Consider the following 19589-nt stretch of genomic DNA (forward strand, 5'->3'; position numbering starts at 1 on the left):
ACAAAGTCCCCTAATTCTAGTTAAAGGAGAGCAGGAATGGACTAGTGAATGGGGAATCTCTGAGCACTACTGGCAGTGGACTAGAAGAAATAGGCAACATAAACCTGAACCTCTTGAAAGGATGCTCCAAAAAGGAAATGAAAAAAAAATTCTGGTTTTTTTCTTCTTTTCTTTCTTTCTTTCTTTCTTTCTTTCTTTCTTTCTTTCTTTCTTTCTTTCTTTCTTTCTTTCTTTCTTTCTTTCTTTCTTTCTTTCTTTCTTTCTTTCTTCTTTCCTTCCTTCCTCTTCCTTCCTTCCTTCCTTCCTTTCTTTCTTCCTTCCTTCCTTCCTTCCTTCCTTCCTTCCTTCCTTCCTTCCTTCCTTCCTTCCTTTCTTTCTTTCTTTCTTTCTTTCTTTCTTTCTTTCTTTCTTTCTTTCTTTCTTTCTTTCTTTCTTTCTTCCTTCCTTCCTTCCTTCCTTCCTTCCTCTTCCTTCCTTCCTTCCTTCCTTTCTTCCTTCCTTTCTTCCTTCCTTCCTTCCTTCCTTCCTTCCTTCCTTCCTTCCTTCCTTCCTTCCTTCCTTCCTTCCTTCCTTCCTTCCTTCCTTCCTTCCTTTCTTTCTTCCTTTCTTTCTTTCTTTCTTTCTTTCTTTCTTTCTTTCTTTCTTTCTTCCTTTCTTCCTTTCTTCCTTTCTTCCTTTCTTCCTTTCTTTCTTTCTTTCTTTCTTTCTTTCTTTCTTTCTTTCTTTCTTTCTTTCTTTCTTTCTTTCTTTCTTTCTTTCTTTCTTTTTTTGTGGGGCAATGAAGGTTAAGTGACTTGCCCAGGGTCACACAGCTAGTAAGTGTCAAGTGTCTGAGGCTTGGTTTGAACTCAGGTCCTCCTGAATCCAGGGCCAGTGCTTTATCCACTGTGTCACCTAGTTGCCCCCCTCTGTTTTGTTTAATTTTTAAAACTCTGAAGAGTTCACCGTCATGCATTAGCCAGATTTCAGCTCACAAGAGAAATGAAGTCAGTCTTGTTTCTCAAAAATATAAAACTAAAGCCCCAGGAATCTCTTAGTCCCACCTCACTCTTTTGGCCTTTCCTGGCTTCCTTAGCTAACAATGATCTCCCCCTTCTCCTTTTCTCAGGTTTTATAGATTTTACTGCCAAACAGAGCACTTCATCATGCATTCTCTTACATTGTTCCTTAATTTTTTCTGGAGCATAAGTTTGGGGTTCTCAACCTTGTCTTCTAGGGTTTTTTTTTTAAGTCTCATATGGACAATGCTAGGTGTTTAATGTATGCTTCTTACAAGTGCAGTGAACTTAAGTTATCTTCTCTAATGTTTTAGCACCTTCAAAAAGAAAGGGGAGAAGACAGGTAGAGTAGGTACAAGGGAATCTGAAAAGGAAGCAGGTTTCTTTTCTTTGATTATGTGATAGAGGGATGACCCCTCCCCACATAGAATTCTGAGCTTTATCCTCCATGGCTAGCGTTCCCGTCAACAGAGTATGGTCCCAAGGTACTGTTCCATCACAATAAGTCCAAGAAGTTGAAATAGATAATCAGAAATGTATACTGCATAAATGTTTGTGCTAGGTGAATTTCAGTATTTTTAAAAACTCCTTCACCTTTCTCCCTGAATTTTTATCATAACTCATCTCAGAAATACTCAAGAATAAACATCTGAATCATTTCAGTGGGTTACCTTTTTGCTCTCTTCCAAGCCATCTAGTTCTCTCTTTCTTGACATTAGTGTTAGTTCAGTTATCCTAATGTTAATATTAACATTTTCTTTTCACTGATTCCTCTGCCTCAAGAGTTAGTAGGAGATCAATAAAACTTGATAAGTAAAAAATAAAAGATAAAAATAATGTTCTCAACAATGAATGGGCTACGTGTTTTCACTGGGACATCTGTAACCCTCAAAATTCAATGGGATTATTGATGCCTTTGGTTCTTGAAGGTGAAGGATATTTGTACATTTCTATATTTGTGTCTTTCTTTGCTGGGAGCCACACTTGTTTCTGACTGTTTTCATTGGAAGGCTGTCCTGAATACTTGTTTAAAAGCATGCAGTCCACCATTGTGAGGCATGTGAATAGTCTACTATGGCTGGGCATTGCCTGGGTTTCCTTGTGGGCACCCTCCTTTGGGGATGGGGGTGGGGCGGTGGATTCTTCAGCATGGCAAGAAAGTCTACCCTGTATAGAAAGGCATAGAAATCATTCACAGCACAAGAGAACCAGAGCAATTCAGGTTTGGTTTCTCTATTTGAGGCCCCTTAGGCCCCTTAGGAGGGGCTTGCTTTAAGCAATCACTGTGAAAGGGTTCCTTCTCTGAATTTTCCAAACAGACGCCTTTGTTATTATCCCGGGAGAATTAACCAGTCAGGGAATCAAATCTCCCTTATCATTTCCAGGTTATTTTACCTTGCTGCATATGGCCCCATTGGCCAGAGAGGCACAAGTGATTCTCTGGAACTCACTCTAGCCACCAATCAGCCATTTTTGCAAGGTCCCAAGTCCTTTTTTTTTTTTTTTTTTTGCCTCCCAGTATTTTACTTCTATACTGTGGGGGAAATCCCCCTTGGATTCCAAATGAAAATTAAACTCCTTGGAACCCAAAACTAATAAACTTTCACAGAGTAGCCCCAGGTGGCTTAGTTATCATGATATTTCAGTCTCACCTAACCAATAAGAAGACTGGTTGGCAAGTTCCCAGTATGAATATTCTCTTATGAGCATTGGATTAGAGGAAGCCAAAAGATTTCCAGCAATCTATGCGCTCAACTTACACCCCACCTGGGTTCTGAAGCAGAGATCTTGTGACTGGCGGGGCCCTGCAAAGCAATTAAAAGAAATAAAGCAAAGTATTATATTTTAATTGATGTAATCTTCAAGCTCCCAGTGGAATCTGGGGTGATATCTGACTAGAGTTTCCCTGAGAATCAATAGATGACTATTCTGTGAAAAGTGCCTTTAGGAAGACAAAACCCTCGGAATCCTGCACTTCATTAACATGTGTATCCATTTGGGGGGATTGGCTCAGACTCCCAAGGCTACCAAATGAAAGGAGCCACCCAGACATTTCTGGGATTTGAACAAAGGGCTGGAAAGCGGTAGAAAGACTGAGAAAGAAAAGGGTGGCAGGGCTGGTCCCAGGGGGAGACACGACTTATTTATGTGTTTATTTGTTTCCAGGGGGCTTGGATTAGCCACATCGCATCATACTTTCCAAATCACATCAGCTTTCATCTATCCATCCACTAACATTTCAGGGTTTATTTCTGTTTTATTGTAAATATTCCAATCAAAGGAAGAAACAGACAAGGAAAAACTCCTTAATATACAGAATCAGATAGAAAATACAAGTATGGAAAAGGAAGCTTGACAACGAACAGATAAAAAGCTAAGACAAACCAAGGGAGAAAACAGCTGGTTGCGATTTCACTGATGAGCCGGGTGAAGGACTGTGATGGTCTCAGCAGCTATCGGGAACTGCATTGTATTACCAGTCTCATCTTTATTCCACACGGGGCAGAAACGGATCCTGTAGATGCTTCACTGGAACATCCATTTTGCTAATTTATTTTCTTTAAAAAATTTTTTCTTTTCATCAATATTTCCAGCTCATAAAAACAAGTTTGTTTGTTTGTTTTTAAAAACAACCCTCCCCACCCCAGATGTGATCTTACAGTCCTGACCACATTGTCACAAGTGAGAGACAGAGCCCTAGGTCACAAGTTAACATGGCACCAAGGGGGTCTGCAGTTTGTCTGCCTCCAGTTGCCCTTTCCTCAAAATCCAAACTTTCTTTGCTAGATGTGAGGCAAGATTAATAATAATAATAATAATAATAATAAAAATAATAAAGTGTCCTGAACAGCTTGTTGTATCAATGGTTAAAAGAACAATAAAAGAAAGAAAATAAAAAGGCGGCTTTAGATCCAAGAGAGGGGCTAGGTTGGCTGAGGACAAAATGGGCATCCTTTATAGAAATGCACAGGAGACTCAATGGGCCCCTGGGATTCCCCTAGCACAAAGAGGATGCCAACCTTCCCAAACAGCCAAAACATGAAAATAAACTTGTCTTCTTCCAAGGATGTCTTTATTTTAGAACATTCAAGACAGAAACAATCTGAGGACAAGACATATCTTTGATTCAGGGTGGTGGTTGGTGGTGGTGGTGGTAATCTATTTCTTTCCCCCTCTGAATTTTCTAAGTTTACAATCATAAATTGCATAGAATTTGTTTTCCATCAGAAAATGAAAACTCTCTATATGAAAGTGTCACAGAAGCCAAGCAAAGGTCAAACTGCTGATTGGAAGTTTTACTTCCTTCTATCAGCTTAGCACTCTAGTACCTCTCAAATACAGCAATATTTAGTTAATCCACTTGACACCCTGGAAGAAGTCAATAGCTCCCACACACACACACCCCATTTTGTGGCTGGTAAAGAGGTTAAATACCTTTCCCAAAGCCACAACAAGAGGGCCTTCTGTCAGAGTTGAGATTAGGCATCTGGAATTCTTAGCTCCCAGATCTTTGTGAATGAGACTCCACTTCTCTCTAGAGCCTAAAAAACTCCCCTATTTACTGCTTCTGGTCTTCTCATCACACACACACACACATACACACACACACACACACACACCACACACACACACACACACACACACACACACACACACACACACACACACACACCCTGGTCTTCATATCTAGTAGCAAGAAATCTTCCAAACCAAGATGGCCCTGTGAACTTGGTTCCACAGGTATCTACCAAGTTTGTTAGAATAATGAAATTGTCAAAAAGTGCATCCCATTTCACTGAGATGACTTCTAGCCTTGCTCCTCAGAGAACATCTCTTACCAATTTTTCTAAGTGAATAGTGTGAGATGGGGAGGTACTACCCCATTCTCCTCTGTTCATAGAAGGTCAATTTCCTAAGCGAGCATTCCATGGATACTTCCAAGGATTATACCCTTCAGTGTACATTTCTTTCTCTTCAGAGCATTACACTCATAAATGACCAGACCAAACCAAACCAAACAATAATGAAATTAAGAAGGAAAAAGAAAAAGTAAAGACACATAACCCCTGAAATTCCAGGCGTTTCAAGGCCTCTCTGAGTTGACTTTATGTGATGATTAGTTTTTGGCATCTGCGTTTTGTTTGTGTTCTTTAAAAAAAACAACACAACTCCTTGAATGGGCTTTGATTTGAGAATCTCCACCTGTTTCTTTCCCTGTACCCATTTCCTATTCCCCCAATCACTGCATAGGAAGGAGAGTTCAGCACCTGAAGTCTGATTCATTGGGAGACTCCAGGCCCTAAAGTACAAGAAAAAAAAAAGGTTATTGATTCTTCCTTTCCCTAACCCCACCCTCTCCCACCAAAAAACAGAAAACAAATAGAACTAAAATTCAAAAGAAGGAGTCAATCAAACAAAATAATTCAAATTCCAGAAAAGAAAAACTTCCCTGGTGAGTTTTAATTCTCTCTGTGAGAACTGGACCCAGGGTACAATTGCCCTTTTCTAAGCCAGGCAATTCACCCCAAAATTCTGTCCTATAAGCTGGACAAGTCTGGATGGGCCTCTCTAGCCCCAGACTTAAGAGTGTCTTTTTGTCTTAAAGGAAAAAGGCCCCTTGGGAGAAAAAGATAGGCCTTTTGAATCTGGGAGGGTGAGCATCCTCTTTGCTTGTTAGTTGCAAAGTCTTTTGAAGGACCCAGTTCTCTTATGAGGAGTCTCAGGCCGGGGTATCAGGTTCTTTGATCTTTTTTGTTCTTCAAAAAGTTATTATTGTTTTTTTTTTCTTTTTTAATGGAGAGAAGATTCAACACTGTACAAGTCTGAGCTCTGCTCAGCGGCACCTGATCTGATCCCTGCCCACCCTCCTATCCCAGTGGTGGTGAGTCCTCTGACGTCAGCTTTACTCTGGCTCACTGCTATTGGTAGTCTTCTCCCATTCCAAGCTCTCCTCACTCCGGGCTGGGGATGGCCGAGCTCTTAGGCCCTGGAACCTCCGGCATTCTGGACAGACCCGGATGTGTGTACAGCCACGGGCCACCAAGGCAGCTTCCTGGGCCAGTCTCTGGGCAATGGGGTCTGGCTCCCCAGCCCCACACAGCTTGCCATTGCTAAGTGTGGCAGTGCCCCTGGGCCGACGCTCCTCTGGGATGGGGGGTCGAGGGCGGGTCGCCCCAGCTCGCCGCCTACGGGGGTGGAAATTGTCCTGACACAGGATGATGCTGCGCAACTCTGTCACCATCTCCTGGCAGACAGACATCTAAAGGACACAAAGAGAAAAGGTCCAGTCTCTCAGAGTAAAAGGCATAGTGTTTAGATTGTCTGTTTCAGGCTGGATGTTCTTGACTAGACATGAACACCTCCCGTCCAACTCTCTACTCTGTCCTCGGGAGGGAGGTGTCCTTTCCCTGGGTAGCTTTTGTGGATCCTCTTATTGTCTGAAGAGCCTACCATGGGCTCAGGTCTCACTACTATTCCAGAGTCAAACAGGCAGCTCTGAAAATATAGCACCATAGTATTAGATCGGGCAGGACAAGATCCCCATTGAGTTCCTGGAAGAATTCTGGACATCCTAAGCCAACTCCCTCTCTGTGCTGTGATTGTCAAATCAAGTAACCACAGAGAAACATGGCAGCCTGGTAGATATAGGCCTCAACTCTGTCTGAGTCAAGAGACCAGGATTCTGGTTAAAGCTCTGGCACTGATTAGCTGTATATAAACAGCTTAACCTCCTTATGATTCAGTAACTGGCTGAGTAACCCTGGGCAAGTCTCTTAACTTCTTGGTTCTCCAGCCACCTCTTTAAGACTATAAATTACAGAGAAGGTGGAGGGAATTTCCTCCCAGGGAGCTCCCTATGCCAATGAAATCACAGATCTAGCCCTTATCCCTTACTAAGTTAGAGTTGTGAAAATCAAGTCAGGTGATAGATATGGGACTATATTAAAAATCTAAATATAATACACCAATATAAGGCATTAATAATTATTAATTCAAGGTAAAATAGAAACTTTCCATGAGGTAAAAAGAGGCAAAATATTGATTTCTCTTTTTTTATTCACCATAGATAGCCAAGAGATTTATTTAATCAATTGATCAATCAATGAGCATCTAGCTTGGTAACAGTGCTTGGCACAGAGTATGTACTTAATAAATGTTTATTGATTGATTAAGTACCTACAGTATTAAGTCCTTGGGATAAAAATGCCTAAGTGAGACAGTTGTTGCCCTTAGGGAACTTCCATTCTATTAGGGGGATAGAATATATTCCTAAATAAGTAAGTACAAGATAGATAGGGTGTCCCAAAAATCTTAATGAAGTTTGTAAGCTTTAAGTCTAGTGAAGGTTTAAGCAGCTTCAATAGCTGAAGACTGCACTAAGAATTTTTGGGACACCCAGTATATAAAATAATCACAAAGTGACTTTTGGGTAACCACTAAGAACCAGGGAAATCAGAAAAGGGTGCCTGAATAAGTCAAGTCTTTAAGGGAGCTAAGGGTTTCGAGAAGTAGTGGGGAGGAGTGAGAGAATTCCAGGTGTGGGGTAGTGATGTGCTGGCAGTAAGGGGACTGCAGAGGTAATCTAATTTCAGCACACTCCTTTTGCAGAGGAGAAAACTGAGGCCAAATGACCCCAAGTCACACGGTAGCAGAACCAGGATTTGAACCCAGGTTTTCTGGCTTCAGATCCAAGAATCTCTCCACTGTGTCATAATGTCACCCATGCCTTCCTCTGATTCTGCACGAGAATATTTTGTAATCCACAGGTTAATTTTGCTCATTCAAAACTACAGGTGATAAGCCATGCCTAGTACTTATTCCTTTAAAATTTTATTTTATTTTTAGTTCCAAATTCTCTCCCTCCCTCTCCCTCTTTCCCTACCCATTGAGAAGGCCAGAAATATGATACCCATTATACATATGGAATCCCACAAACAAATTTCCTCTGTTGCTTATTCCTACATGAATTGGGAACTCTCTCTCTCCAAATCTCTTCAATTGTAAGGCAAAGATATACACAAAACTCAAAGGTTGTGGGGTTTTTTTTTGGGGGGGGTGCAGCCATGTGGTGCAATGGATAAAGAATTGGCCCTGGATTCAGGAGGACCTGAGTTCAAATCCAGTTTCAGACACTTGATACTTACTAGCTGTGTGGCCCTGGACAAGTCACTTAACCCTCATTGCCCCACAAAACCCCAAAGAACCAAAATAAAACTCAAAGGTTTGCCTCCTTTCAAATGGTGTTTTTAATCTATTTTCTGGATCATACCATGAACATCTAGGACTTTTTGATATACAGGATGGAACTTGTGTCAGTCCCCACAAGATGACCCCTGATCACTGATTTGGAGCTAAGCCAATTATTCTATTCCCCTTATTTTACAGATGAGAAAACCAAGGCCTGGAGAAATTAAGTGGCTTGCCCAAGGTCACAAAACTACACAAAAGTGTCAGGGCTGGGATTTGAACCTGATTCTCTTAATTCTAAATCCAGCATACTTTTCACTATACCATATTTCCTCTTAAATGATGCATGGACAACTGAAATCTATTCCTTCTGCAAACACCATATATGGTAGTTCCCAGGGAGTCTTACCTCAGTTGCTTCTGAGTGTCGGAGTGTCCATAAAAACTCCAACATAGCCATAAAAATGGCCACAATTAAGCCACAGATAAGAACCACAAAGATTCCACCAATATTCTCCATTCCCAGGCCTGTAGGGGAAGGAGGGAAAAGTGTCATAAGGGCAAGAAGACATGATATCACAGAGACTGAAAACTCTTCCTTGCTTGCCATTTACACTTCTGAACTTAAATTATAGAAATGTGTTTAGACATATATATATATGTGTGTGTGTGTATGTGTATGTATATATATATATATATATATATATATATATATATATATATATATATATATATATATATCCCTTCTCCAAGAGATACACTATTTTATTTTTTTGCAGGGCAATGAGGGTTAAGTGACTTGCCCAGGGTCACACAGCTAGTAAGTGTCAAGTGTCTGAGGCTGGATTTGAACTCAGGTCCTCCTGAATCCAGGGCCAGTGCTTTATCCACTGCGCCACCTAGCTGCCACCGAAGAGATACACTATTAACAATGATAATCTTACTCTCAAGTTAGTACTTTAATGTTTACAGAACCGACATAGCCAAAAAACTTCAGTTGGTCAGTTGTTTGTGTGGTCAGACAACTTGCTTGACCACTTTAGAGTGATGAATCATTTGGCTGTTTTGGCATCATGCATAGAGGCCAATCTTGGGAACAGTTATAAAGGTCAACAGGTCCCTCAAAAGTAATGATGACTGCCACAAATCAGAACACAAGCTTTCAATGAGGTGGTTTACAAAGGGTCCTGGTGACAATCATGGTGGTGAATAAAGGATTGGGAGCATGGCCATTATCATGATTAGGGTTATGGTCATGGTTGTGTACAAAGTGTCATGGCCAAGGACATGGTGATCATTATGGAAGTAGACAAAGGGTCATGGCCAAGGGCATAGTCAATTCAGACATATGTGCTCACACAGGTAGTGGTTGTAATGAGTAATGCTTTGACAAATCAGTGTTGACAACGATGCTAGGTTGAAATCTTGGAAGATGAGGCCCATATACGTTTTTGTGACAAACCATAGTTCTGAGAGTTGGGGAAGTGCAAAGAAAAGGCTTGATGACTACCTCTCTGAGCCATAAAGTCATAAAGTCGAGTTTGCTGGGGCTATTCACCCTTTTACCTTGGATATGTCTCCTGTGGCTATCATTACAAACAAACCCACATAGGCAGCAATCCCTATCCTTGTTTTTCTTTTTTCTCTTTCAGCATGCACAGAACTACTGCTAAAGTAACCCTGCAAATCTAGCTTCAGACTTCAGCAAAACTTGGCTGATAAAGTGAGGAGAAAACCCATTTGAAAGTGTCTTCCCATGGAGAGGAACAAAGACTGGCTGGTACAAAAAAACTTTCTGGAGCTTGGGAAGGGATAATACACAGTAGGGAGAATTTTATCTGTATATACCATGGAAGCATGAATTGGGACTATGTACTGAGCTATGGCAGATAAAGTCAATTTTCAGCTCTCCATGCTGAAAGTTCTGGTTTCAGATATTCCAAACCAGTGGAGAGTTTTTTGAAAAATCAATTAAAAATCAGGTAGCATAGTGCAGTGGGAAGGAGCACTTTGTTCAAATCCCAGATCTGGTATTTACTCTCCATATGACTTGGGAGAGTTATTTTCACCTCTCTGGGCCTCAGTGGCTTCACCTGTAAAAGAAGGAGATTGGACAAGAGCGCCTCTTGGGTACCTTCCACCTCTAAACCTATGATCTTATGATCTACCACGTCCTGTGGGAAAGACAAAGAACAACTGTGATTCAGATTTCTGTAGGGTTTTAAAGTTTACAAAGCACTTTCTTTCTAAAGACCCTATGAGGTAGGTATCTCAAGTATTAATATCTCCATTTAACTCAAGTGAAACTCAAGAATGGTTAAGTAGTTTGTCTAGAGTCTCAAATCTAGTGATACTAGATCCAAGAATTAAACGCAGGTCTTCTCATTCCAACTCCAATATTCCTACCTTTACAAACAATGTGCTAACGCCAAGTCCCTGCCCTCAAGCAGTTTATAGTCAAGCTGATGACCCAGGATAGAAAAAATAGCATCATAGAACCAAATGATATTTGAATGGAAAGAGCCTTAGAGATCATCCAGCCACGAAGGTGAATGAATAATGAGTCAGTAGGTGAAAGATGTCAAATGAATAATGCAGAAAATCAGTGTTATAAAATTATAGGGATAATAATAACAACCAACATTTATGTAGCACTTTAAGGTTAACATATTTGATCCTTATGACAGCTTTGGGCAGTCTTTGTTATTATTATTATCTCAATTTTATACTTGAGAAACTGAGGCAAACAGAGTAGAAATGACTTGCCTAGGGTCAGTGGTTGTATGTTCATTTCAGTTGTGTCTGACTCTTCATGATCACATTTGGGAGTTTTCTTGGCAAAGATACTGGAGTGGTTTGCCATTTCCTTCTCTGGCTCATTTCACAGAAGAAGAAAGTGAGGTAAAAACAGGGTTATGTGACTTGCCCAGGGTCACACAGCTAGTAAGTGTCTGGGGTCATATTTGACTCAGGTCTTCCTTACTCCAGGCCCTGTGTTTTATCCACTGTGCTACCTCACTGCTTTTGTTCAGGGTCACACAGACACATAGTAAGTGTCTGAGGCAGGATTTGAACTCAGGTCTTCTATACACCAAGTTCAGTGATTAATCTGCTGTGCCTCCCATATCACTGTGAACTGGACTAGTTGGGAAATATAAGTGGAGAAGGTAGGATTTGAGTTGAGTCTTGAAAGATGGCTAAGGTTTGGTTCACAAGAGAACCTGGAGAGACAGAGGTGAGGCAGTGATATTTGAGACAGGGAACACAGCTTGAGAAAAAAGCTTTGTTGCACTGTTTTGGGGGCTATGTGCTTTGAGGTATGGTTTATTTGCTGTGAGGGTCTGTTGTACCAAAACAAAATATGTCAATTAAAAGTGTTTTTGAAACCTTTGGGAAATGTAATATAATTTTTATTTTGCTCTATTTGCCTTCCCAGTTAAGTTTTGCTTTAATATTAAATGAGATTGTTCTCACTGAAAACAAAAACCACAAACAGACAATGGTAATAGCACATTATGGTTATGACATTATGTACATACACAATATAAGTATGTGTATATGAATGTGTATTATATGTGTGTATATACATATTCTATGTTGTGAAGATCAAACAAGATATATATGTATGTATGCATGTGAAGTATATATGTATGAATGCATATATCTTGTTTGATCTTCACAACATAGTATATATATACATATACACATATACATGTATACACACACACACACACACACATACATATATATATGAGTATCTTGTTTGACTTTATAACATAGAACAACAAAAAACCACTGGTTCAGTAATTGGGAGACCTGGGATCAAATCCTCCTTTAGATACAAGCTACTTAAATGACCTTGGGCAAGTCACATAACAACTCGGGCCTCAATATCTTTAAATGATGGGGTTGGGCAAGATGGCCTCGGTGGTTTCTTCCAATCTGAGATCTATGAACTCGTAAACCCTCTATGACAGGTCATACAAATATTATTATGTCTCTTTAGCAGATGAAGAAATTAAAGCCTGGAGAAATCACAGCTTTCCAGGGCAGCTAGGTGGCACAGGAGATAGAATGCTGGGCTTGGAGTCAGGAAGACTCATCTTCATGAGTTTAAACTCAGACATTTCTTAGCTGTGTGACCCCGGACAAGTCATTTAACTTTATTTGCCTCAGTTTCCCCATCTGTAAAATGAACGGAAGAAAAAATGGCAAACCACTCTAGTATCTTTGCCAAGAAAACCCCAAATGGGGTTACAAAGAGTCAAACAAGTCTGAAATGACTGAACAATGAAAAAGAAGTCATGTGACAAATTAGTAGCAGAAGATGGTGCAGAATTATCCTGACAGGCCAGCGTGGGATGCGAGATGGATTAACTTTACAAAGTCACATTGGCAGGGAGGATGGTATTGAGTGTGCAACAATAGTGGCTTATTTTAATAAGTTAAAATTAGTTAATTAAATCTAGGAAAGCTTCCTGGAGGAGCTGATGTTTTAGATAGAAAGGAACTAGTCACTCAAGTCAGCCCCAAGACTTTCTCAGCTTCACACATCTGAGAGATGTCCTGTTAATCATAGGTGTTGGTTTAGTAGCAATGCTATCTTCGAATCCCTCGGCTGGTCTACAATTCCTCTCTATGGGGATTCAGCGGAAAACGGAAACAAAAATAGATTTCTGGCAGGGCAAAAACTCTAAAACAGATGGTGTGGGGCGTGGGAAGTGAGTTCTAGAAGAGTGGAGCACTTCCATTTAACACTGTGAGCTGTTGTCATGTTCTGATGAATCAAATGCCTTCCATAGCACAGAGCTGTTGAGGGACCCTCCCAACCCAGATGGGTGAGGCCCTGATGACACTCACTGTATCAAGAAGCCTAACTCTAGAAGGGTACTGAGGGGGGGGGGTTAATCCCTGTGCTCCCAACCAGAGGAGCCACCCCAGGGAAGATGGCTTTTAAATTGGAAGTCGACCAGTGTTTCTGATCCTTTGAACCCCAGCGATGATGTTGGCATTAACTCAATTAGAATGAAATCCTCCCTCTCCTGATTGGGAAACACCCATTGTTCACAAGTACAAATTAATAGCTCACACATGATGATGAATGATATTCTCTGTTCCTGTGAGCAGAGGCCAAGAGGTAGATGTAAGTTCTAAAACAGATTTGCCTTTGATTACATTTGAATCTCCACCTATCAACTGACCCGTAGGCCCCTTGGAAACACTTTTCTCTTGTCTGGGCTCTGTTCTTTTCTTCCTTCATTTCTGACTTTCTAATAATTATTTCTTTGCATTCATACTGCACTCACTTCATAGTATTTTAAGGCACTCCCTCAATTCCAGTAGCACAACAGGACTAGAGTCAGAAAGGTGAGCTCTGTTCTGAGCAAAAGTGAAATACACCTTGGGAGGCAAAGAGGCCAGCGGGGATGAAGTCAACAGGCTGCTTTGTAAGCAGCGGCTATGGAATCAAGGACGGTATTCATATTCACATAAAAGGTTAGGGGAAAAAACTTTTTTGATAATGCATCAGTCTTTTCAAGCTCACTAGCATATGTGAAAAGTAATGTCAGTATTCTTTAGGAAAAAAAAAACTCTCTAGTTCCTTCCAATGGCTCAAATGCTGCCTTCTACCTTAGATCATTCCTAGATCCGCCCCCCCCCCCCCCCCCCGTGCTCTCCACCCCCCAAGCCCCCAGATCCTAAAGCCTTCCCCACTAAGGTTACTTTACATCCATTCACTATTTATTTGCTTTGGAGGATGTCCATGCTCTCTCTTTTATTAGAATGTTAAAAAAAATTTTTAAATGAAATCTTGCCCAATACTCCAACCGCTGGTGCCCTCCCTAATAAATTCCCTTGCATTTTCATATTTGCTTTATATTTGTATTTATTCACTTTATGTTTATACTGCTTTAAGTTCTATTGCCTCTCCCATGAGAATCAAAGCTCCTTTTGAGCGTACATTGTTTTCTTCTTTTTATTTAATAAAATACTTGTTTCTCTAGTACCTAGCATAGCACCTGGCACATATTAGGTACTTGATCCTTATAGTATATAGGTTCTTAACTGGGGGGGTCTCCAAACTTGGTTTGTAGGCAGAAGAGTCTATTTTCAGCAATCTCTAGCAAAAGATGACCATTTTTAGTGGTAGTAGGATCCTAAGCCCCTATTCCTCTTGGTTCAATGTATCAACATTCATGTTTTTCACTTTTGCAGTTTTCTAGGAATGCCACTCCTGCAAAAGTTGAGGACTGACTGCATATCTGTATTTATATATTAGAAAATAAAATTTTGGGGCAGCTAGGTGATGCGGTGGATAGAGCACCGGCCCTGGATTCAGGAGTACCTGAGTTCAAATCCGACTTCAGACACTTAACACTTACTAGCTGTGTGACCCTGGGCAAGTCACTTAACCCCAACTGCCTCACTAAAAAAAAAAAAAAAAGAAAAGAAAATTTTTGATTTGCATAAAATACAGTACAGAAGATTAAAATGGAAACCAGTTATGGTGAAATATGGCAAATATAGCATATATAAAATGTAACTGCATTTCACCATAATTGGTTTCATTTGCAATCTTCTGTGTTTTATTTTAGGTAATTAAAAACCTTATTCTGAGAAGAATACAAGAAACAAACAGTTATGTGCCAGGCACTGTGCTAAGTGCTTTACAAATATTCTCTTATTTATTTGAGATAATGTGGTTTTTTTTGTTTATTTTTTTATTCTGTTTTCATTTCTTTGATCTTCACAACAACTGTTCAAGGTAGGTGCATTATTACTCCCATTTTACAGTTGAGGAAACTAAGAAGTTAAGTGACTTGCTGAGGGTCAACAGCTAGGAAATGTCTGAGGCTGGATTCAAACTCAGGACTACTTCTTCTTCTTCTTCTTCTTCTTCTTCTTCTTCTTCTTCTTCTTCTTCTTCTTCTTCTTCTTCTGGCAATAAGGGTTAAGTGACTTGCCCAGGGTCACACAGCTAGTGTCAAGTGTCTGAGACCAGATTTGAACTCAGGTCCTCCTGAATCCAAGGCCAGTGCTTTATCCACTGCACCACCTAGCTGCCCCTAAACTCAGGACTTCTTGACACTTGCCCTAGCACTTTATACACTTCGCTCTCTAGTTGCACCAGGTTTTATTAGACTGCCAAAGGAATCCATAAAACACACACACACACACACACACACACACACACACACACACACATCCATTGAAGAATTCCTGCCACAATGCTTGGCATATGGTAAGCCCTTAATAATTGCTTGTTTATAGATTGATAAATCTATAAATATAAATCCATATTATAAATATCAGAATACAATAAAAATGCATATAAATATGACAGTATTTCTCAAAGAGTGTGTTTCAGAAAATGCTGCCAGAGTTTCCCTAGATGTACCATATATTGTACTGAACTTACAGTTGGATTGCTTGCCTGTGCCCAAGTCTCTAAACTCACCCCATCTTGGGATGTGCTACAATCATGGCAAGGAATAATGCTGAGCCATGAGGAGAGAGAGGGAGAAAGAGAGACAGAGAGAGACAAGAAGTGAGACAGAAGAGACAATGACAGAGAAAGAGACAGAGACAGAGAGACATAAAAAAGACACACAGAGAGAGCGAGAGAGTGGCAGAAAGAGAGAGGCAAAGACAGAAAGACAGAGAGAGAGGAGACAAGTAGAAACAGAGACAGAGAGAAAAATGGAGACAGTGAAACCGAAGAGAAAGAGACAGAGACAAAGACAGAGAGACAGACAGAAAGACAAGGAGAGTGAGGGATATAGAGATAGAGACAAAGACAGAGAGAAAGAGGCAGAGATAGAAAAAGCTTGAGAAAGAGAAAGAGTCAGAGACAAAAAGAAAGGGGAGAGAAGGGGAGAGGAGAGACAGAGGAAGAGAGACAGAGACAGAAAGAGAGGAAGACAAAGATAGATGAACAGAGAGTAAGACTGAGAGACAGAAAAAGGCATTGAGGCAGAGACAAAAAAAACAGAGAGAGAGAGAGAGAGAGAGAGAGAGAGAGAGAGAGAGAGAAAGAGAGAGAGAGAGAGAGAGAGAGAACCATTAATCTTTGCCAAGGCTTGCAGAATAACCAGCCCATTTTTTTTCAGACTCATTTAAAGTTAGGTTGTTGAAAACTCCAAGAGGTAATTTGAGCCCACCATTGGTTTGCAAAGGGTTTTCTCCCCTCTGTGGGACTGAGTGACCGACTTTCTGATTTGTTGCCTCACCACCTAGTCACCAGGAGCTCTAAGAATACAGCTTAGTTTACCTTCGGGGTTCAGTCCTGCCTCTTCAGGCAGCCCACCTTCCCTTGGGCCCTGAGGATAATTTTTACTTTGAATGCCCCCTAGGGGTCACTGCACCTTCATATTCCTGTCTCAAGTGAGAAAAAAACTAGTTTCAATGAGGGGCCAATCCAGCCTTATATTTCTGTGATTCTGATACTGATTTCAGATGGAAGAACAGAGAGAGGTGGTTGTGATGAAATTCAAGGCCAGGAACATGAGGTGTTGCCTACTCCCTGAGAAATGACATTTACTTTCACTGCCCGTTGACTCATATGGGTTCCCTGTTGATTGAATTGATTGGAAGTAACACCACCACCCAGGCCAATTATGGATGAGGTGCCTATTTATAGCTATTAGTCAGCCTAGACACCTATAAAATCTTTTCTCTCTCCTTCGGAACATTCCATCAAAATGTTTGAATCAATGATTTATTGACTTAATCTTAGCCAACTTCTAGATTCAAAGTTGTGCCACAGTCTTTATAAATTGCTGACCTCTTTTGTTTTAAAGTTATTGGGCTACTACTCTCTTCTGTTCTCTATCTTGTTCTTGGCAGTGCCTCTGCAGTTTCTTTGTCACTCAGCAGTAAATCAGATGTTATTAGGAGACAAGTTTCCTCTCCAAACATGTCTACAAGGTACTATCTAAATTCCCTATTCATGTTTCCAGGCTTGTATCTGAATGGGAAAATGGCAGATCCAGGGAAGCTAGGCTAGACTTGTAGAGGAAAGAAAAGAAAAGAGAAGGAGGGAGGGAGGGAGAGAGAGGTGGGGGGAAGGGAGAGAGAGACATACACAGACATACAGAGAGACAAGACACAGAGAGAGAGAGACAGGGGAAGGAAGAAGGGGGGGAAAGAAGGGGGGAGAGGGAAGAGGATGGAGAGAGAGAAAGGGGAAGAGAGAGAGAGAGAGAGAGAGAGAGAGAGAGAGAGAGAGAGAGAGAGAGAGAGAGAGAGAGAGAGAGAGAGAGATATTTCTAGGATTTCTCTTCTTTTTTTAAACACAGCACACTCTCTCTCCTTCACAGATGTCTCATTCAAACTTTCCCCAGACAGTCATCGTTTTTGGTTTCTAAGGATTTTGGGTGAGTGAAAAGGTGCTACCTCCTTCCTATCCTTGAAAAGAGACTGCATTTAACAGCTTGGTAGTATATTTATGCTCCTTTGAAGCTTGATCCCGTGCTTGTGTTTATCAAGATAAAGGAATTAAATTCCCTTGGAATTCACCAACAACCTTTTTGTCTAGAAATCCTGCTCTAAAGTCTTCTGTAATGGAATCCTCTTGGATCAGGAGGATGTTGGGATCTGCCACTTAGTGACTTGGTGACATTTCTTTTTATAGGAATTGAGAAAAAAAATAAGTGTTTTTGAAAGGAAAAGGCAAGGGGGGAAAAAGCAATCGCTTGGACTGAAGCCTGTTCCCTTTTGTAATCTCCTAGTCTTCCATGAGATCTGTCATTTCATTACTTGGCTGTTTTTGAAGAGAGAAGGTCACTGGGCTACCAGAAGAGGGAAACTAAAGAAAAGCATTAAGACTACTTATTACTTTTTACACAAACAAGGCTTGGTCAAAAGGTTTTTAAGTCTCACCCCACTCTTCCCCCCTTCCCACCAAGCTGGAATGTCCATCTCAGGATTATATTCAAGAATTTCAAACCAGTGCAGCCCCAGAAATAATTATTGGAGGAGGAGGAGAATACAATGGCCGACCTGTCAATCAGTATTAGCCTAGTCAGTTAGTAACAATTGTAATTGGTTGTCAAGCTGGCCTAACTGGTCCGAAGCTGACTGACAGCTCAGCCAACCAGTGACACAGGACACTGGGGTGTTAGAGAATGCCGGATAAAGCCTTCTCTCTCTTTCCTCTCCAATGACAGACAACACAGAAAGAAGGTGCCAGGCAGCAGTCTGAAGTAGCAAAGTGTTCTTTGCTTCTTTGAAAATGTCAGAGCAATAACAAACACCTTGGAACCCCAGAATGCTGCTTAGTGAGTTCCTCGCCACTTCCTACATAATTTGGGATGGGGCAGGGGGCAGACAGGGAGGGAAGCATTTCTGTCTGGAGCCTGAGCATCTTCAAGTGGACCACTGCTCCCTCCCCCCTCCCCCAGGGTATTTATGTATCCCCCTTACACCCCACCCCAGTTTAACTTAGATTAAGCTGTAAAGAGTTGAGACTGTGAAATTGGATTAGATTTTAAAAACGGGACCATATCATCTTCTTCACATTTCCTAACACTTCTAATTGGATAAGAACTAAGAAGAAAGATAGTATTAGGGATTATGTATTGACTGGTACATCCTGGTTGATGCTAATGTGCTCCTGCTGGCTGTGGGTTTCCGAGACGGCAGGAAGGAGGTCTCCTTCCATCACTTCCCTCCTATTCCAGCTTCCTCTCACGGCATCAGGAAATGTGAAAGTCAACAGATTCAAGTCGTAAAAATAAAGATCAACCAAAAGATAGTTCTGGAAGCCAAACTGAGACAACTGCTGTGAGAGTTAATGAGTTAATTCGGAGACATTAAAAGATAAAAATTTAAAAACCCTCAAAACAACCCCCCATCCCCCCAAAAGCTAGCCCTCCCCTTCCTTTCCAGGCAGAGGCTTTCCAGGGTTGGGCTTGCCTGGCTACTCTGCTGCAATGGGCAGGCTGGGAAAGGGAAAAGATGTGGGGAATGAATGACTGAGTTAAGTCTGGACAGCTAATTTGCCAGAGAGAAACCAAGCGATGAAGATGGCAGTAGTTCCAGTCTGGCTACCTTCTCTTGGTTTGGAGAGGTCACGTGGAGTTTGCCCAGCCAAGGAGCCTTTTAACCTCTCTGAGTAATGTTTGCTTGGGCTTGAGCCATTGTAAAGATGGAATCATTGCTTGAAAACTGGCATTTGCTTCTCAGGCTGTGGGATGGCAGCCTAATGCCCTGGCTTTTATGATGTTTTACATAGCATTGCCCAGACAGCTTTGCACTCGCTTCTCAGGCTTTATGGCTTATTAATACAGCTCTCTTGTTCCAAAGGATGGCTTGATAGAAACAAGTTAATAATGGCTAGTTGGTAAAATCCCAATGTCTCTTGAAATGTTTGGGATGCAGACAGGATAACATCTACTATTT

The 19589-nt window shown here is 41.1% G+C and overlaps 1 protein-coding gene across 5 annotated transcripts in view; it reads right to left on the reverse strand.

Moving 5' to 3' along the window:
- Positions 1-3207: 3207 nt before the first annotated feature.
- Positions 3208-19589, reverse strand: part of GRIK4 (glutamate ionotropic receptor kainate type subunit 4) — a 714483-nt gene continuing 698101 nt past the window's right edge. For all 5 annotated transcript variants that reach the window (XM_043998089.1, XM_043998087.1, XM_043998088.1 and 2 more), the window contains 2 exons: positions 8596-8714; positions 3208-6258 (listed from right to left, as the gene is read on the reverse strand). In XM_043998089.1, the coding sequence (XP_043854024.1) occupies positions 5902-6258; positions 8596-8714 (476 nt within the window). In that variant the 3' untranslated portion in view covers positions 3208-5901. The remainder of the gene's footprint in view (positions 6259-8595; positions 8715-19589) is intronic.

Source organism: Dromiciops gliroides, chromosome 3 (assembly GCF_019393635.1).
Source record: "Dromiciops gliroides isolate mDroGli1 chromosome 3, mDroGli1.pri, whole genome shotgun sequence".
Lineage (NCBI taxonomy): Eukaryota > Metazoa > Chordata > Mammalia > Microbiotheria > Microbiotheriidae > Dromiciops > Dromiciops gliroides.